Raw genomic sequence first — 17,933 nt, 5'->3', positions numbered from 1 at the left:
CGCCATCCCTGGAGGTGTTCGAAAGACATATAGACGTGGTGCTTAGGGACATGGTTTAGTGGTGGGCTTGGTAGTGTTAGGATAACGGTTGGACCTAATGATCTTAAAGGTCTTTTCCAACCAAAATGATTCTATGATTTTATTAGATCCAGTCCGTCCTTGGCAAGGGCAGAATGAGATAGATTTCATGGCTGTGTACAGTGTCACTGAACTGCCTCCCATCCTGTACTAGCTTGGTTCTCGCTTCCTCTGTTCCATTTCCTTTCTCTTCCCTACACTCCAGATCTCTGCTTTTCCCTCCACGACTCGTAACCCTTCCTTGCCCAAGGTTCAAAAGATTTTACAGTACCTCTCATTCCCTGGCTTGTGCTTCCACTGGCCTTTTCTGGGCTTTTCTCCTCTTTCTTATTGCTTCTGCATTTCTTGCCTTGTGGGTGTAGCTCAGATGTTGCAACACATCACTGTATTCACATTTGACAGTATAAGATCTGAAACTGTGCTCTGTATGTGATGAGTGTTTCTCTGGACTGAGAGCTGTCCCAGGAAACCTTAAATGGAGTTAGGAACTGTTTTTAGCACCCGCAAAAATGTAACCACAGAACTCATATCTTCTCTGTTGCGACTTCTTTTTAACACCTACTGTAGAGTGAATTTCTTTCCTCAGCCAGGTGTGTGGATTAATGATCACTGGCTCTGTGATAAAGGCTGAGGTTTGGGTGGTGGCCTTTGAGGATGTTTCAGGTAGATTAGAAAGACCACTTTGCATATCCCTATTTCCTAAAAAAAGTTTCTGTACTCCATGCAGAAATACCTGCTTCCTCTCATCATGGGAGGCAAAGAAGACAGGAAACAACTTCAGAGGATTGAGTCAAACATTTCTGAGATGAGTGGCAGTGTGACACAGACAGGTAAAGATTAATGACTCCATCAATTCACCCCTCAAAGCCTTTCTCCCTGTATCCTCCATTCTGCCAAGACTCCCACCCTTTTCTTTCCCTCCATCTCTGCTTTATGTGGTGACTTCATTTATCTGCTCTGAAAATCTGTTCACATTTGCAAATGAAGCCGCCGTCATTTCGGTTTAATTTGAAATTGCTTGTTTACTGTCGGCGCGGCCTCAATTAATTATGTTTTTACGGAAAGGCTCCCAACCTCAGAATATTAATAAGGGGAATAAAATGACAGCCTTTCGGAGGGCTGTAAAGTTCATTTTTAATTTCTGCTTCTCTGATGTTTTCAGGGGCTTTTTTTCGGTGTTTTCCCCCCACCTTCCATCTGAAAATCCAAGGAAGGGTCAGGAGAGTCTGTAATTACTGTGCCTCCCTGACCTTAGCCACCTTCTCTGTTACTGACTCTATAGGGTGTCTGTTCATTACCCGATGCCCTAATGATGGTCTGGATTAGCTGTTACCTGTCATGCCAACAGAGTTTTAAAATTGATTTTATTTTATCAGCTTGTTTACTGCCTGGAAGCTTTGGATAAAGAACCAAAGTAGAAAGAGTTCTCCTACAGCTGGAGTCCAGCAGAAGTTCTTCAGTGTTTGCTGGGGTGTAGGAGGGGAATACAGGGTGTTTTCTTGAAATGGAAGGGCAAAAGTGCGAAGCATATTCAGTTGGTGGGATGGAAAAAGGTATGGTTTTCCGGAGCAAATTTGTTAAAGATGTTGGGTTGAAGGAGCTGGTGGGTTGAGAGTGGGAGGATGCTAATTACACTTTTTAGTGGAGGGTGAGAAGAAAAGCATCTTTCATTTCTTGTGATACCCTAAGGTCAATCCTGAGACCAACCTCTTCCCAGATTGGAGCTAGCCCCAGTGTTTGCCTGTGTGAGGCCCAAGATAGATAAATGATACAAACATTGTATAAGTTCAGGGAGATGTACAAATCATAAACCAATATAATTAGAAGGGAGAGGTTTTGGATGGATATACTGTGGGCTATAGACATCTATACAATGGAAAGATAAACTAGAAATACTGGAGGTTAGATGCAGTGCAGGTAGATTACCCGTAGTGCAGATAAATCACATGGATTAAAGTGAGCAGGCGGGCGTAGATAAATTAAATGTAGTAGGAATAGAGGCATCTTTGTAGCTAGACAGCAGGAAGGACGTGTATGAGTGCGTATATGTGCATGTATCTCAGTTTAACACGCTCCTGCTTTTTCCCTCACAGTGACTCAGTTACAGACAACCTTAGCAGCTGTCCAGGAACTGCTAATCCAGCAACAACAGAAAATCCAGGAGCTCACCCAAGAGCTGGCTGCCTCTAAGGTATCCACTTCCAACTCTTCACCTTTAGAGCATCACCATCTTCTGTGGAACATGCATGGCTTCTTTTGTGGGCACATGGAAAGGACCTTATTAGGTTCACAGTCCAACCTTCAATGCTGACATATCCCCAGCCAGTTTCTCTGCATCTGACTTCTCTGTAGGCGGTCAGTTTAAAGCACTGGATATTAATTGGATACTCAGTGAAATACATCTAACTTCTGAGAGGGCTTTGCTATAACTTTGTATACAGCCTGTGTGTCTGAGGCCTCAGACCTGTTCTCAGCTCTGTATCTTCTGCATTGCATTTGAGATGAAATAATGGTGCTGTTAGTCCACTGACCAAAAGAGGCAAAGGCCAGTTGTGCAAAGGTTTTATTTCTGTGTAATATGTGGGTTTACATGTTTATATTTCTTCTGCCCCCTTGTACATTGACAAAAGGATGACTAAATCCTGTTCAGCCAAGCCCATGCTAGAAGTACTGTATTTAAGTCACTTGTCAGATCCAGGCCAGGTAATGGCCAGACATTCTTAGTATTTGGTTTCTTGTTCCAATGATTTTGATCATCTCAGTGTAACAGGTAGCCCCATCATTAGTGGCACACAGTGGCCCATTCCCCTTGATTCCTGACTTGACCTTGGCAATAAAACCGTCTGTTCTGACTAGTTTGTGTTGTTACATGTGTAACTACAAGTAACCACTTTTAACCAAATTGATTTTCTTTCTAGCAAGGAGAATTAGTGCTCTTCATCTCCAAAGTAGTTTGCAGCCATTGGCCTAAGCATTCTGTCAGCCAGTAAGTGCTGGTTACATGTGAGGTGGGATGGATTTGAACCAGTCATGGTCTGGTTCATGAAGTCTTCCTTTCACTCACAAACTTTTCATTATTCAGGGCCAATTGATCTTGCAGTATTCTCTGTACAGCGAGAGATTTTTCTTTTTACTGTGAAATCCCTTAGGCAATGCTTACAGTCTTTTACCTATAACCTGAGCAGTTGTCTTCTCCCCTTACCTATACTTTAATCTCGGACAAACCCTTTGATCCTGTGTAACTGGTGGGCCACAGCTGACTGTGTGGTGTGCACACTGTACAGTAGGAATCCCTCAGTGGCACAGCTGTAAACCCAACCATGAAAGCCAGTTTATGGTCACAACACTCTACTTCAATTTTCCTTGGGAACTGTGGCCTGTCAGTGGCCTGGAGCCAGTCCGGAAATTGGAAAACTGTTTTCAGGTCTTAAGTGTTAAGATTAAGACCACATGTTGAGCTTTAAGAAGGAAAAAGGGCATAAGAGTCTTGGTGGTTTAGAGTGTCTTGAAGAAGTTTTTCCTCCCCCCGCTCTACCCCCTGCACTGAAATGGTAGCACACATTGTTATGATATCTAAACCTCATGTGTACAAAGAAAAACTTGGGCAACCCCACAAACCAAAGAATAAAAGCTGTGTTTTCTCAGCTGTAATGTAAGTTTTTATATCTGCTTTTCAAACTCCTACTGGCATGCTGTAAAAAATTAAAAAGAGGGACTTTAAGTAATTAAAAAACGTACATAAAAATTCAAGGCTTGAATTTTCTACAACTGTTTTTTAAAGAGACTGGCTAAAAAGCCCCAGATGTCAGATTTTATTTCTAAATCCTAGGCATCTGGCACCATATGTGTTTTGGAAATTTGAGTCCTTTGCAGGCCAGTGAGTGGAAATCACTCCCTTGTTAATGTGCTGCTGTAGCTTTCAAGGTCTTGGAAAGCCAGAACAGTGGCTCCTGGATTCTTGCTGTCTGAGGGCTGGGAGTGTGAATCCCAAGGGATCGCATCTGTGTATATCACAGCTACTACAGACTGAGCCTCTCCCAGCTCAGTCTGAGTTCACAGCCCAGAAGTCACTGTGAGGAGTGCTGGCTGTGAAGGTGTTCAGGGTTACTCAGCGCTAGCTGAAGTCTGTTTAAAGAATAAGTAGGAACAACCAGTTCTGGCTACATCTAGTAGGAACTGCTGAGGAGGAGTTTTGTGTTATTCCAGTCCTGGCTTCCTTTGTCAGGGGATTCATTAGGAGTATATCTGCAGTGATGCTCACAAATGGGTTCATTCCTAATGGCTTTTAGCAGAAATTACTATAGGAAGTGCTAGACATGAATGTTCTTTGGTCCCATACTCAGCCCATTGCTACAGGAGTTGCTAGAGTAATAGGATGGAGTAACCATAGGCCATGATCTGTCTTTCAGAATGCTTCTCGCATTTCTCAAGTTCCCAAAAGGGTTAAAAGAAAGATTGCCAAAAGTATTATCTGCAGCGTGTTCTCCTCAGTTGTTACTTTACTTTCTGCCTGATATCTCATCGCAGTTCTGATGCAGTGCTGACAGCAGAACTGTACTTCCATGAGTTACCTGTCATCTTTCCCCACCAAATTGCATTCGTTGCCTTCAAATATCCAAGAGACAGTGTCTAGTCCAGTTGCTTTCTGGAGGTGCAATCTGGTAACTCAAGCATAGCTTTAATTCTTCAGATCTAGTAGGGAAATTTTTTGCAGCTTTCAAGCACCAATGTTTCAGCCCATCTCTAACACCACAGAGTGCAGATAATCGATTCTTTATTTCATGATTTAGGAGAAATGAACAAATGGCTTTAAAATAGTTGTTAATGTATGATACTTGAATCTGTTGCCTCAGCTAAGTGCAGTCACAGGAAAGAATAAAGGACTTGATACAGTGCAACTCCCACTGCCTTTCAGGATCCTAGTTCTAGTTCTTCTCTGGAAATCATTCATTAGGTCAGTGTCAAATGATTTAGTTTACCTCTTTGTGTATTGGTCCCTGTCCAATATGTTGGTGGAAAACATCCTACGTAGACGTAGCTTTGTCTGAGCTCTCACAAGTGCTGGCCTCCTCCTGGTCGGAAAAGAAAGGCCCCCTTGAGATGCTTCAGCAATGGTTGTGCATGGTATGTTGGAGACAAGATTAATTAGTCCCCAAAAGGAAAGTAAATATTTGAATAGTCTCAGCACCTTGAGACAATTACTATTTCTGATCATCGTAGGGATCCATTCAGGTCCTTCTTTATCGTGGAAGTTGTTTTGCTCAGGTATGAGAGATTTTAAATGATAGAGCTTACGTATGTTATCCCCAGGGCTCGAGGTTCCCGGGTGGGAGGAGAGGGATGATAACATAAAAAAAAAGGGATGTTTGTGAACTGTCTTCCAGTTTATATTTTGATCTTTGTGTCTTCTTTTTCATGTTCTAGGCCACGACTTCCACCAACTGGATTCTGGAGTCACAGAATATTAACGAATTGAAATCTGAGATCTACTCATTAAAAGGACTTCTCCTGAACCGGTATGGATGGAATATGTGAGCAGCTTGTGGTGTGGGGAAAGGGTTGCTTTCTGGGATTCTCTCAACCATGGAGAAGAACCACATTTCCAACAGGAAGTAGCTCTATGTCCTGTTTCTGCTATTTTAATAATACCACTTTGCACTCCACTATCACTTTCTATTTGCAGGTCTCAAAATGCTTTTCAAACCTGCCTTAAATCACAGAGGTAGTCACTTTGGGTGATTAATAAGATTTTTCCTTTTTGTTTACGGTAGAGGAATTCTTTGCCATTCACCACAGTCAGGATGCCTCTCACCTGGTTTGAGGTATTGACTGCATCTGCCCTTGCGTTCTGTTTCAGACAGAGTCACTTCCAGATGCAGTTCAGCTAACCCTTCATGGTTAGGGCATAGCCAGGATGAAAAGAATCGCACTTCAGCAGAGCCTGTTTCTCTCTATTAGCTACCTCAGGTATAGACACCTTATAATGTAGTAGATGTCTGAAATGAGGTGATATAAATCCCAGCCTGTGGGACAGTCATAAGAACACTCTGTAGGAGAGTGGCGAGCTTTCATCCGCTCTGGTCTGGTCCATGGCACTAGCCAGCTCACCCGAGGGGTGTGAGGACTCCCGGCCACACAGCGTCCGTTTCAGAGCTTGATCTGATACCTCTTCATACTCCCACTTTTCACATACACAAGCAGGGATGCATGGGGAGTACTAGATCAGACATGCTTTTTTTGCTTTGCTCTTCATGATGGATGACTTTCTGAGGGCACCAGTGCTCCCCACTGCACTTACATTTGTCCTGTTTGGTTCTTGGATTCTCCTGTTAGGGCTGGACATTAGCCTGATGCTGTCATGTCCTTGAAGCCCACCTGGAAAGGACTCGAGGACACAGCAGCCAGCTTTCTCAGCTGGTGCAAGCTAGTGTGATTCCATTCAATTCAGAGAAACGGAACCTGTTTGTGGCAGCCAGGACCTGGCCCGAACATGTAAAGTGCATGCTGGGACTAGGAGATAGGCTCTGGGCTGTAATGAGCCAGAATGCAATAGCTGTGTTTCACAGTGGAGGCGAGAGCCAGGTGGTGAAATTCCTTGGCTTAGGCACAAGGACCTGGTGTGTCTGACTTCTTGCTCCAGTGGGAATTTTCTATATCAATTAATTAGTGATTGTTTTATGAAGGGACACCCATGTCTTTCCACAGGCAGCATTCCTGAGTGCTGGCTTACTCTGTGAAATTGGCCAAACCAGATACTTTTAGTACTTCAGACTGCCCAGCTGTGATATTTTCCTCGCGTGGAGGCTCGATTACTGGGTGCTTGTAAAGCACTTCGAGATTCTGGCTGAAGAAGTGAAGTGGCCTTGGTTTTGTTCATTTATGGCAAAGGAGACTTGCAGTTTCAGTCCTGCTTTACATGACTTCCCCAGTGCAAATACCATTCTCGCTAATGATAACCCCTCGGTGTTTTTAATAAAAGCCCCTTTCTCTTCTTTTCTTCCCCTCTTCCCCTCCCCCAAGGAGGCAGTTCCCTCCCTCCCCTTCGGCTCCTAAGATCCCGTCATGGCAGATCCCAGTGAAACCAAGCTCACCCTCCAACCCTGTAGTTGCCAACCATAATAGCAGCAGTGACATCTCACCTGTCAGCAACGAGTCTACCACCTCTTCACCAGTCAAGGAGAACCACAGCCCCGAGGGTTCCAAGGTCAGCTGCCATCTGCTGAGCACGGAGGAGGGCAGCAAGGCGGTGATTGACGTCAAGAGCCAAGTGCGGATGGAGGTGCAGGGTGAGGAGGAGAAAAGGGAAACCAAAAGGAATGAAGAGGAGGAAGAGGACGATGAGGATGATGATGTTAGCCATGTGGATGAGGAGGAATGTCTGGGTGTCCAGACTGAGGACCGGCGAGGAGGGGATGGTCAGATTAATGAGCAAGTGGAAAAGCTACGAAGACCTGAGGGGGCCAGCAACGAGAATGAGATTGACTAAGGCACCCTGGCTTCTGCTGCTGCTGTACATCTTCCCTCGCCTCCTGCACTGTCCCCGGTGCCTCTCCCATTTTGTGGAGAGAAGTGCCACCGTCCCGTCCAGCAATGCTCCCATGATTGACCTTGAGCAGGGTCATGATTGCCCAGTAAACAAGGTGGGCCCTGTTTCACCACAGGGCTTTGCAGTGTTGCAGTGGCTTCTTCTTCCCTCCCAGACCCCACTTCTCCCCCTGAGCTGGGCTCACTGCCTAGGCTGGAAGACCAATCGCCTTACCATGCACCACAGCTACAGAATAAGTCCTCTTACAAAAACACCATCTCTCCTGAAATGGTCAGCCTCTTCGCTGCATCCTAGAGTCCTTCTGTCCAATTTCAGAAACCAATCTGTCCTGAGCTTTTTGATTTCACAAGGCTTTAATCCCCACATAAGGCTCAAACCAGTTCCCAAAATAACCCTCTGTTTTATTTCTCAAACTACTTGATATTCTGTTGCCAAAAAAAAAAAAAAGAATGTTTTAACCCTAAATTCCTCACCAGATCTCAGTCTTGGCTCTTCCAAGCCTTATGGCAAGCCTCAAATTCCTGAAACTACCTAGCATCTAAAAACACTAAATTTCTGTGGGGTCCAAAGAATGCTATTTCCACCCCACGGGCTTACACTCATCAAAGTGGCCTCTTGCTAGGGACCAAGTCCAGGTTTCATGGCCACAGTAAAATCCATGAGAACAGGTGGCTTTGTTACTGATTGCTCCCCAGTAAAAGAAGGCTTTAAAAGAAGTTGACTCCACTCATCCCAATTATTACCCTTCCTCCTCCAAAGACAAGGAGCTCACATCAGTTTTTGACATCTTACATTTTATTTATAGCTATCCTGAATGAATGAATGGATGAGGTGATATCAGATGCTGAAATAGTTGGTTAATTCTGAATCTTTGCAATGGTTTTTAGCCTGGTTTTCTCCCTAAATGAGGAAAAAACCCATCTTAAATGATCAGCTGAGACCTGTACCTACCCAGTGACAGGCACCTGCTTCAGCAAAACTGCTTCTCTTACAGAAGAGAGAACAGTTCCAGCTCTGAGGTTAACTACTGGCCCTTCTTGCCCAGTCCAGCCTTTTTTTGCCCCATTGGGGCTGTATGCAAATTAAAACAGTGAATCTTGAAACCTCTCATTTGCAGCATTGTGTTCTCAGCTGGTAAAATGGTGGTGTCCGATTATATTATTCACTGCATCAGAGCCTCTTAGCAGAGCAATTCTTGTAACAACTGAGTCTCACTGTCCTCACCAAGCAAGTGTGCTCGTCTGTGTGATCCTGTATAGATTTCAAATATAAAATACGATTGTATATAATTGTAATAAATATGAATTACCACTATTTAACACCAGGCTATTACTGGATTACTGTGGCTCTTATTTTGGGGAGAAATATGCATGCAGGGTGGTAAAGGGAGGGAAAAGGGACTACTACAGATATCCAGTCTTTATAAAATGTTGATGGTTGATTGTCTGACTGCTCCAATACGAGGTTATGTCAGCAGGAGGCAGCGTAGAGAACGGTGTAAGTGCCACCCGCAGTACAACGTCAATAACTCCAACAGCTCTGCAATGCTGGGTTGCCTCTGATGTTGCAGGGGGTTAGATGGATGTATCATCCGGTGAGTGAAACGCAGCGACTCCGGTTCCTCTCCTCCCGGCAGGAGGCTCTGCAGGGTGCAGGCTGCAGCATCCTGCTCCCTCCCGCCCCCGGCAGCAGGAGGTGCTGAAGGGAGCGTGCGAGGTGTCCCCGGCCCCTGAGTCTTATCTCCCAGCAGGGAATGCTGTGCCGTGTCCCATGACTGCTCTAACCCTGCCATGTCAGTACAGAAGCCATTGAAAGAAATGCCTTACAGCAAGTAGTTCGTGGCTACTGCAGTCCCATCTTTGTTCCACAGAAGTGTTTGGCTCCCTTCTCAAAAATGAGGGATTTACTTGATTCCTCAGTATTTGGGTGTCTGGTACACAGTGACATTTTCCTGCTCAGGGGGAGTGAAAGGGACCTTCATATTACTGTATTTAGACCTGCTGCTGAATGTGATGATTTCTCATTCCTTAAATGGACGAATATCTTCCCCAGGAGTGAGTGAGTGTGTGTGTGTCCCTCTCTCTCCCTCTCCCTCTCAGTCTCTCTCTCCACTGTTTAACGTTCACAAAGAACGTCACGTTTAGCTAAAACAGGGCAAATTTGAAAGTGTTTAAAAGGAAAGGCTTTTCTTAAGAGATGGCACTTTTCATTTCTCCAAGCCAAGAATCCTTGTGAAAAGAAAACACGACTGAACGCAGGGATGTGACGAAAAAGTATTGTCCTGCCTGTGTACATTTTATATACATAGAAGGTTTTGAAAATAGAAAGTGCCTGGACAACAGCAGTTGGTGAAATGTGGAAAATATGTTGCTGAGGTATGTGCCTTGCAGAGTGACTTACGAGGTTTACAGTACAAGCATCCCTGCGGGTTCATTTTTCCCCCCTTTTCCTCCATGTTGGCAGTGTTCAGTTCATTTACCTCAAGATTTCTGGTGCAGAGTAAAACGCAGTTTTCTTCAACTGCCCTTTTCCCTCCCATACTTTTTGCTTCTTACAACCTCTACCAATTCAGTAGGTCATAGTTTTTTCCTTTTCCCAACCTGATGAATCCCAGAAAACTCCATCATAGCTGTTGTGGCTCAAAAAATGTAACTCTGGGCCTCTGGCTGCTGAGGGGGTGTTTGTGTACTTTGTTGAAGAGATCCAACCCACCAGCAGAGACATTTGGAAGAAGCCAGACCTTCTTACCAGCAGGTATTGTTGTGAATCACAAGTTTTATTCTGTCTCGTGTTCCTTGTCTTTCCAGCATAGCAACAGTTGTAGGGCAAGTATTTTGGTCCTTGTGAACAGTGTAGCCTGACTGCTAACTTGTAATTTTTTTCTTTTTTTTTTTTTTTTTTTTTGTTAGAAACAAACTTCTTAGATCAGCTGCCCTGCGAAATGTTTAGCCCACTGGCCAGTAAGCACTGAGAATGGCGTCATATTAGCTGAAAGATGACCAGGTAGTGAACTTCTTTTCTGCAGAACAAGACAGCAGCGGCAGCAGCAGTTACCCACTGCCTGGCTTATTCAAGTACTGTATTTTACAGTGTAATCAGCCTTTGTTTTGACACAGGAAGAAGAGTAACGACACCCCCCTTGGTGAGTTCAGTGGGTTTGTAACATGGTTTCTGTAGGTCCTTGATAACATATAGAAAGGAGGTGAAGGGAATGCTGAACGGTGTCCTTTGCGCACGTTTCGGTGAAACGCTGTGAGCCTGTGCTCTCTTTCCTAGAGGAAACTGCTTTCCAGTAATTTGAGGATATAAAAGCTCCCTTTTCAATAGCTGCAAGAGGAATGTGGGGAACTCAAATGTGATGAAGCGGGAAAGGGCTAAGACAGATGTCTCCTGATCATTGTCCAACCTTCCTCACCCCCAGATGTGACAAATAAGTCCTATGTGCATCTTCCTCAGAAGCAGGAAGATTTTTTTTTATTGCCTTTTGTGTGTTGGGGGTGTAACCTAACAGTGTTTGGGAACAGAAGGAAGAGGATGGGCTGTAGGATCCCTTGTGATCTTGCTGCTTTGCTGCATGACGCTTTGCAAAGTATTTTACTTGTAAGTGTGCCTCAGTTTGCACGTGTAATGGTAAAAAATACTGGCTGGTAAATACAGAGGTGTGCAGCAAAGACAAGTTGCAGAGAAAACCAACTTCGGGAACCAGGTTTCGTGCTAGGTCCTGCACAAAACCCCCAACCCCCATGGACTGCTGTGCCCGGGAGCAAGAGCCCCAGCCCCCATCGCTGGCCGTGCTTCGGAGTGGGCACAGGGCAAGGCAGCAGCACACCACCCAGGTGCAGCCCGTTCCCCAACAGCCGGGGCTGCCCAGCTGTGGGAGAGGAGCTGCCCTCCCCCCGGAGCAGTCCGTTGGCCGCCTTGCCCTGCCTGGGAGCAGACATGTTAGATCTGCCCTTTGCTTATTGCAGCTCAGGTTCTTCTGGCAAGTAAGTGCTTTTTAATAACTATGTTCTCTCTTGATTTTGTCTTCAGTAGAGTGGGGGAACAGGCTGCATTTCCAGTGGCTACCTCACCCTGGTTGGGGTTTGGTAGGAGGGCTGCTAGAAGGTCTATCCTGATGGGTGCTGGTGGGAGGAAGCATGGTATGTGCTGGGCTGCTGCCTGGGGCAAGGACAGGGGGGCTGTGGAAAACCCAATCTGCGTCTAGGCCGTTGCTTTCATTGGCAGTGCCTGCTACAGGAACGGAGGGTGCCTTTGCTTTTCCTTTGGTGGGCCGGTGTGATGCCTGGGGGGAAACAAAGGCTAGAGAGGAGGTCCAGAGTAGCTTGACTAGACCCTCCCCACAACCTGCTCCAGAAGGCTGTGGAGCACATAAGTGGTTCCCAAGGCCTTCGACAACAGGAGGCTTTGCAAGATCCCTTCTGTGTGGTGGTGCTTCACGTTAAGCACACGTTGTATGCGGTAGCGACCCTGCACGCCAAAAACTGATGTTATAGCTTGGGCTGAGCGTCTTCCAGCCTGGACTTGAGCTCTCATACCATTGGGTGGTATGCACGTGCAAAGCAAGAGAGGGGTTTCAATCTCTGGGCTTGGACTCCAGGGATTGAAAACATAAATAAGGGGATGCTGGGAGGTGAAATATAGGAAATGATTTACCTAAGGGCACAGGAGAGAGTTTCCAGCTTTCTTCCTTTTCCCTTTTATCATCTTATCCCCAGACTGTGCTGCTTCCTCAGGAGTCAGCCTCTGCAGGCACCTTTACAGCTGTGTCCACCTATTGTGCTGATGAAAGGCTGGCTCTTACCACTGTGTATGCTCTCAATAAACAAAATAAAAGAATGGAAATGTACCTAAGGTGAATTTCAGGGTATCAGGGGAGAGGGAAGATGGAGGGCAGGGCCCACCTCCTCCACTTGCTGTGGATTAGAAGCTCTGAACTGTGCGGTTGTAGACTGAGGGGCTGGCATGGTCTCTCCCAGCTCAGGGAAAAAAACAATCCCATCCCCAAAAGGGAGCAAGCACTAACCTAATAAAGGCACCAGCTGGACGAAGGGAAAACCAGCTCTTTGGAAAAAAAAGAACCAACCTCCTTTCATTAGAAAAATAATATATTTCATCCAAATAAGGTAAAAATATTTGAAATGGGGCAGAAGTGAGCACTAGGCAGCATCTGTCAGGCCTTTTCTGAAAAGGGTAAGATTATTAAACTCAATTACAATTTATTTTTGTAAAGTGTCTTTCAGACTAAAAATCTCCCCAAATGCTTTGCAAGGACTGCTCAGGGGTTACTTACAATATGGAGCACCTTAGAAGAACACCCCTGTTTTCCCACCAAGCCCTTTTCTCATCTGCTGAAGGACTAAATCCTACAGGATTTTTTTTTTTTTTCCTTCTATATTTGCACAAATAATGAGAGATGTCTTATGATGCTGGCTGCAAGAACATGCCTGAAGAGGGGGGTGGGGGGGCCTTGACATTGTATTTTTTTTGGTTTAGGTAAAATACTTGCTTTTCTTTAGGACTGCGTCTCCTGAGTGAGAAGGTGATTGGCTGGATAGGGCCGATTCAGGGGATCTAGAAGTACAACTGGCTTATTTGTTGCCTGTTTTTCTTTTTGTGCCTGTCCCTTTGCCAGCCTGCTTGTCTGCCTCTCAGTCACTTTGCTTGCCATGTCTGTTTCGTACAGCATCCCGCTTGTTGGTTTCTCAGTCTTCCGTCATGCCTGCCTGTCTCCGAGTGCTCTTTCCTTTTTCTTTCTAACACTTCAGGAACAGACTGCTTCCAGCTTTATCCCTCTGCTTCTGTAAGCTAGTACTGAGGTTTATCTGTGTGGAGCTACAGTAGCACCTCCTTAACATTAATTTCTTTAACCGATTTAATTAAACCAGAGCAAATTCTTGGGTGGGCATTCTTCCATCTCTCTGGATAGATTTGCTTTACTTAAGCAGTTTCAACTGATACGTGCATGCACAAAATGCACTGTATGCTAAATTGTTGCTAGATTTCCTATGTAGATGAACTATTCTTTGCTTCCTGCCCTCTTAACAGCGTCAACAGTAGATTTCATCTCTGCATGCCTATTTGCCAGCTTACTTGTGTGTTTTTGTGTCTGTGCATTGCTGTACAGTAATATCAGCGCTTCCACTGCAGCAGCCAGCAAGTTTTGGGTGTGAGATGGAGGCAGGGGCTCGCTCTTGCTTCACAGCCTCTTCTGTTCCGCAGAATGAGCTCGGTGCAGCCTGGTGTTTCACCTGAAACTGGAACATCACACTGTTGCATCTGTTTCTTACTTTTTTTCCCCCAACTCTAAAAACTGTAGGCAGAGTCTGCTAATTGGTGTGAAGTAGAGAAGGGCAGCGAATGCCCCCGGGAGCAGAGCTCTGTGGGTCTGCAGAGGGGATGCGGAGGGGCTGCGGCCGTGTCAGCTGCGGGGAACCACCCCTGCCCTGGTGGCTGTGGTACCGGCCTCGGCGCAGGCAGGTAGACACGGTGCCACCTCCGGCCACGGCCCAGAGCTGGTTCCCTTCCACCTCGCGGGCGCAACTGGCTCTAGCTGAGACGTGACTCGCAGCGTTGGTGCCTGGTGGCTGAAGGAACGAGCTTGCTTCCCTGCGAGGGGCTCTCGAACTTGCTTTGGCCACGGACAAAATGGCTTTGTTTTCTCCTCTTTCATGACGTTTAGGCAGAGCTTGGCTGTGGCCTGGGATCACAGCAGGGTCCTGGGGGCTGCTGGTGACAGCGAGGGCTCCGGGCAAATGCTGTTGGTAGGTGGCTTCACAGCGAGAGCACAAGGCAGCACCCTGCCCTGTGGGAAGGGAAGGGGGCAGGGAAAGGCCCAGTCTGCCTGTCAGATAAATCTTCATCTGTTTACTTAAATCCTCAGTGTTTCTTCATTTGTTTGTTTAAGAGTTTCCCTGCCAAAAAAGAGCAAAAGGAAGGAGGGAAGCTGCCTCTGTTGGCCACCCCTCCTCAGCCAGGATGGGTCTAGGGCACTTCAGGGGTAAGAGCAGGACTGGGGCCCAGAGCACGCTGCCTCCCCGGGTAAGATGAAGGGATCTGCCTCTGGAGGGGCCGCGTTCCTGTCTTCTGAGCAAACGCCTGGCCCTTGTGAGGGAAGACGCACGTTAGGGACTCCAGTGAGCCCACTTCTTGCCCCAGGGCTGGCATGTAGCATGTGTCGTCCCTTCTAACACCTACTGTGCCTACAAATGCTGTTCAGTGCCTTTCTCCCCTCTTTGCCCTCACCCTCTGGTAGAGATTGTTGCCTCCACAGTTAGGTGTTGTCAGTGTGCAGGTACGGTGAAGTTTGTTGAAGACAGCAGACAGACACTCAAAAAGTGGGGGCTTCCTGCCCGAGTGTTGGATTTCCATGTTAACAGTGTCTGTCACAGAGGGTCTCAAAAGCATCTGGCCTGTCCTTACCTTTTTATATATCCCATAAAATATACCAGCTATTTACTAAATATCACACATGCAATTCCCTCACACGCTAGTGCGTGCTTTCACCGGAACGGGCACACTTTCCTTGTCCCCACACGGGGATTAGGCAAACCTGTATATTTTGCTCTGGCTACACATGTGCAAGTTTTGTGTACAGGTAGATTCATGCATGCTCTCACTCTTTCCAAGTTTGGTCATATTAAACTAAATTCTGCCTTGATTTGTAGAGAAAGGCAGAAATTATTTATTTATTCGCGTGTGTGAGTATGTGAAACTCCAAAAACATTCCTGACAATCTACGTGCTTTTTTTTGTTTGGAATAGGTACAAGCTGCTCATTGACTTTCAGAGAAGTCTTTAAAGTTTGTGTTCCCCTTGAAGATGATGTGAGGTTTTTATTGTGAAAGCTTCAATCTTCTATGCAGGTTGCATGCAGATTGAGGGGGGGAAGAGCTACTTGGTTATAGTTCCTCTCCTTCCCTTTCCCCAAGAGCTTCTTCTTTAAAAGGGCTTCCCATGATCTTCAACAAAGGCACTTGCAGGTTTGTGAACACCATTTCGTGCCTGCGTGCAACAGCCCAGAAGTGCAAATGCACAACTCAGCCGTGACCCAAGCAGCTGATGCAGTCTGCCTGTACCATGTAGCAGGATGGTCGGGTCAGAACCTTATTTCTTGGAAGGGGCTTGTGCAGGACTGTGAACGAGATTTTAGAGGTCAAGTGAAGGTCTCAGCTTTAAACATTTGGTCCACACTCCCTTGTCCACTTCTGTGTCATAATACTTCTCTCTTGCTGTATGTTATTATACCCAATGCCCAGTGAAAGTATTTTTTCCAGGAAGTCTCAAGGCATCTGTTATCTGTTGGCTAGTTGTTATCTGCTAACGGCTGGTTTCTATCTTCACTCCCATACCTGAGCAACATGGACAGTACCAAAAGCTGGCTCAATTAATTTTTTCTCCATCGTGTGAATGTTTTTTTCCCCCTTTTGTGACTGTGTTCTGTCAAAATTTCTCCTTCTGGCCTCTTGTCCTGCTACAGGGAGGAGGATGTGTTAGACTAACTCTTGCTGGTCTTCTAAGAGAGCTCAGAGTCTCCAGTCCTGCCACCTGATCAGAGTCAGGCCCTGTTTTCTCAACAGTAGGTTTCTCTAAAGCTGCAGCAGCACTTGTGTAGTTCCCCTTTCCTGCCCTATGGATTCCTCTGAAACAGAGCTCCTGTGGGCATCTCAGCCACACGCGTACCCAGGGACTTGACCACTGCTCTTCTATGCTAAAACCCTGCTCAGTTCCAAATGTTGCTCTCTAATCTAGGGATCTAAAGACGGGCTTATTTAACAGACCTATTTCCCTAGCAAGGCTCCAGGTCTTCCTTAATGTCATTATCCTTAGGAAGCCAGTGTTGGGCATTGGTCCTTGCAAGCTGTAAGTTATGCCCAGTATGTGTTGTGCGTCATAACAGCTGCTTTTCCTCCGTACCAGTAAGCATCAGAATTCTGAGTTTCCTTCTGCCTGGGAGTGGGAGGTGTTGTGCTACTGGAGTAAATATCCTCCTGGAGTCAGACATGCTTTACTGCGTTCTGTGCTCAGCTGAGCAAGCCATGAGGAGTGTTTTACTGGGCACGTGCACCAGCTCTGCACCCCTGATGGTGCGGTTCAGGGATGACCGCTGGCTGCCCTATGCCGACTGCTCCTCACAGCTGGTCCTCACAGCTCCCTCTGAGGTGACTGCTTGACTGAAGGGGAGTTAAGTTTGGAGCTGATAAGAGTGTGTAAGAAAGATCCCTGAAAATTAAATGAATGCCTGCCAGAGTATAAAAATTGTTCCTTGTAGGTCTGGGACATAAGGAGAGGTGTAACCTGAAGTATTATTTTCTCTAAAAATACCCTTGCTAGACTGTCTGTGAGAAGCACTTGGATGAATAGTGATGACTGGCTCTCTGAGCTGCCGTGATGGCCATTACCTTCTTTTTTTGGCTAACACCGATAATGTGCTGTCTCTTTTTTTCTGTCCTTGTTGGCCCTTATGGCTCCAGCAAGGACAGGTCTCCATGTGCTAAAGCTGGACTAGGCATGTTTGGCTAATGACATCTCAAAACCAGGGTGACTGGAAGCAGCAGCAGAACCATCTGGTCTCCCATTCTCTATCCTAGAATACCTCGAATGCTGCCTGTTTATGTTTGACGCGATTGAACTTGTGCTGCCTCTATTGGTTTGAAGTCTTGAATTGTTTGGAGAGGGGAAAGCAGTGCTCCTCTGTTTGAGTTTTACATTTGCGCTGGTGCCAAGGGATACTCCCGCTGTGGGTGCTGCAGAAGACTTGGTAGTGTGCTGAAAAGTGGATATCCAGTGTCTTAGGTAGTTTTGTGGCTGTGTGTGCAACTGTAGGGTCCTGCACTCACAAAAAAATGCTGTTAACAGGGGTTCGCTTGATGTAACCGAAGTATAACAGCAGCGGCAACTGCCCAGCTTTGGTCTTGATGTTAGAATGCACAGCCTCGCTAGGTGCTTGCTGCTTCCCATGGCTCACCCACGGCCGGGGCTGGCTGCAGAGCTGCAGTGTCACCAGTTGCGAGGGCTTGGAAGGAACGCAATAAAGAGGCTTTGATTTGTTCAATTCGCAGCTTCTCCCGTGACTTAGTTGTTCTTTTATGAAGTGCAGGCAGAGTTCTACAGAGAGCAGGCAAGTTCCAGCAAGAGCTTTCAAGCAGTGAGCCGTGTCGTTCACGTCCCCTGTCCCCCACCGGAAACACAGTCATGTAAATATCCCACGTGCTGCGGGCAGAGCTCCAGTGAGAACAAACCTCTGTGCTCCAAGGTCGGATTAGGAGCGTGTTCAGATAATGACATCTGAAAACAGGACGGCTGGGAGC

General features: G+C 46.3%; 1 protein-coding gene across 1 annotated transcript in view; it reads left to right on the top strand.

Annotated features, from left to right (window-relative positions):
- PEX14 (peroxisomal biogenesis factor 14) overlaps nucleotides 1–8,938 on the top strand; it is a 78,174-nt gene extending 69,236 nt beyond the window's left edge. The window contains exons 6-9 of the mRNA XM_086476036.1: nucleotides 806–908; nucleotides 2,172–2,269; nucleotides 5,503–5,594; nucleotides 7,099–8,938. Coding sequence (XP_086332162.1) covers nucleotides 806–908; nucleotides 2,172–2,269; nucleotides 5,503–5,594; nucleotides 7,099–7,564 — 759 coding nt within the window. The 3' untranslated portion in view covers nucleotides 7,565–8,938. The remainder of the gene's footprint in view (nucleotides 1–805; nucleotides 909–2,171; nucleotides 2,270–5,502; nucleotides 5,595–7,098) is intronic.
- The last annotated feature ends 8,995 nt before the right edge of the window (nucleotides 8,939–17,933 follow it).

This window comes from Leptosomus discolor, chromosome 20, assembly GCF_034619465.1.
Source record: "Leptosomus discolor isolate bLepDis1 chromosome 20, bLepDis1.hap2, whole genome shotgun sequence".
NCBI lineage: Eukaryota > Metazoa > Chordata > Aves > Leptosomiformes > Leptosomidae > Leptosomus > Leptosomus discolor.
Note: the sequence above shows the minus strand (reverse complement) of the source record. Positions and strands in the feature narration are given on the sequence as shown.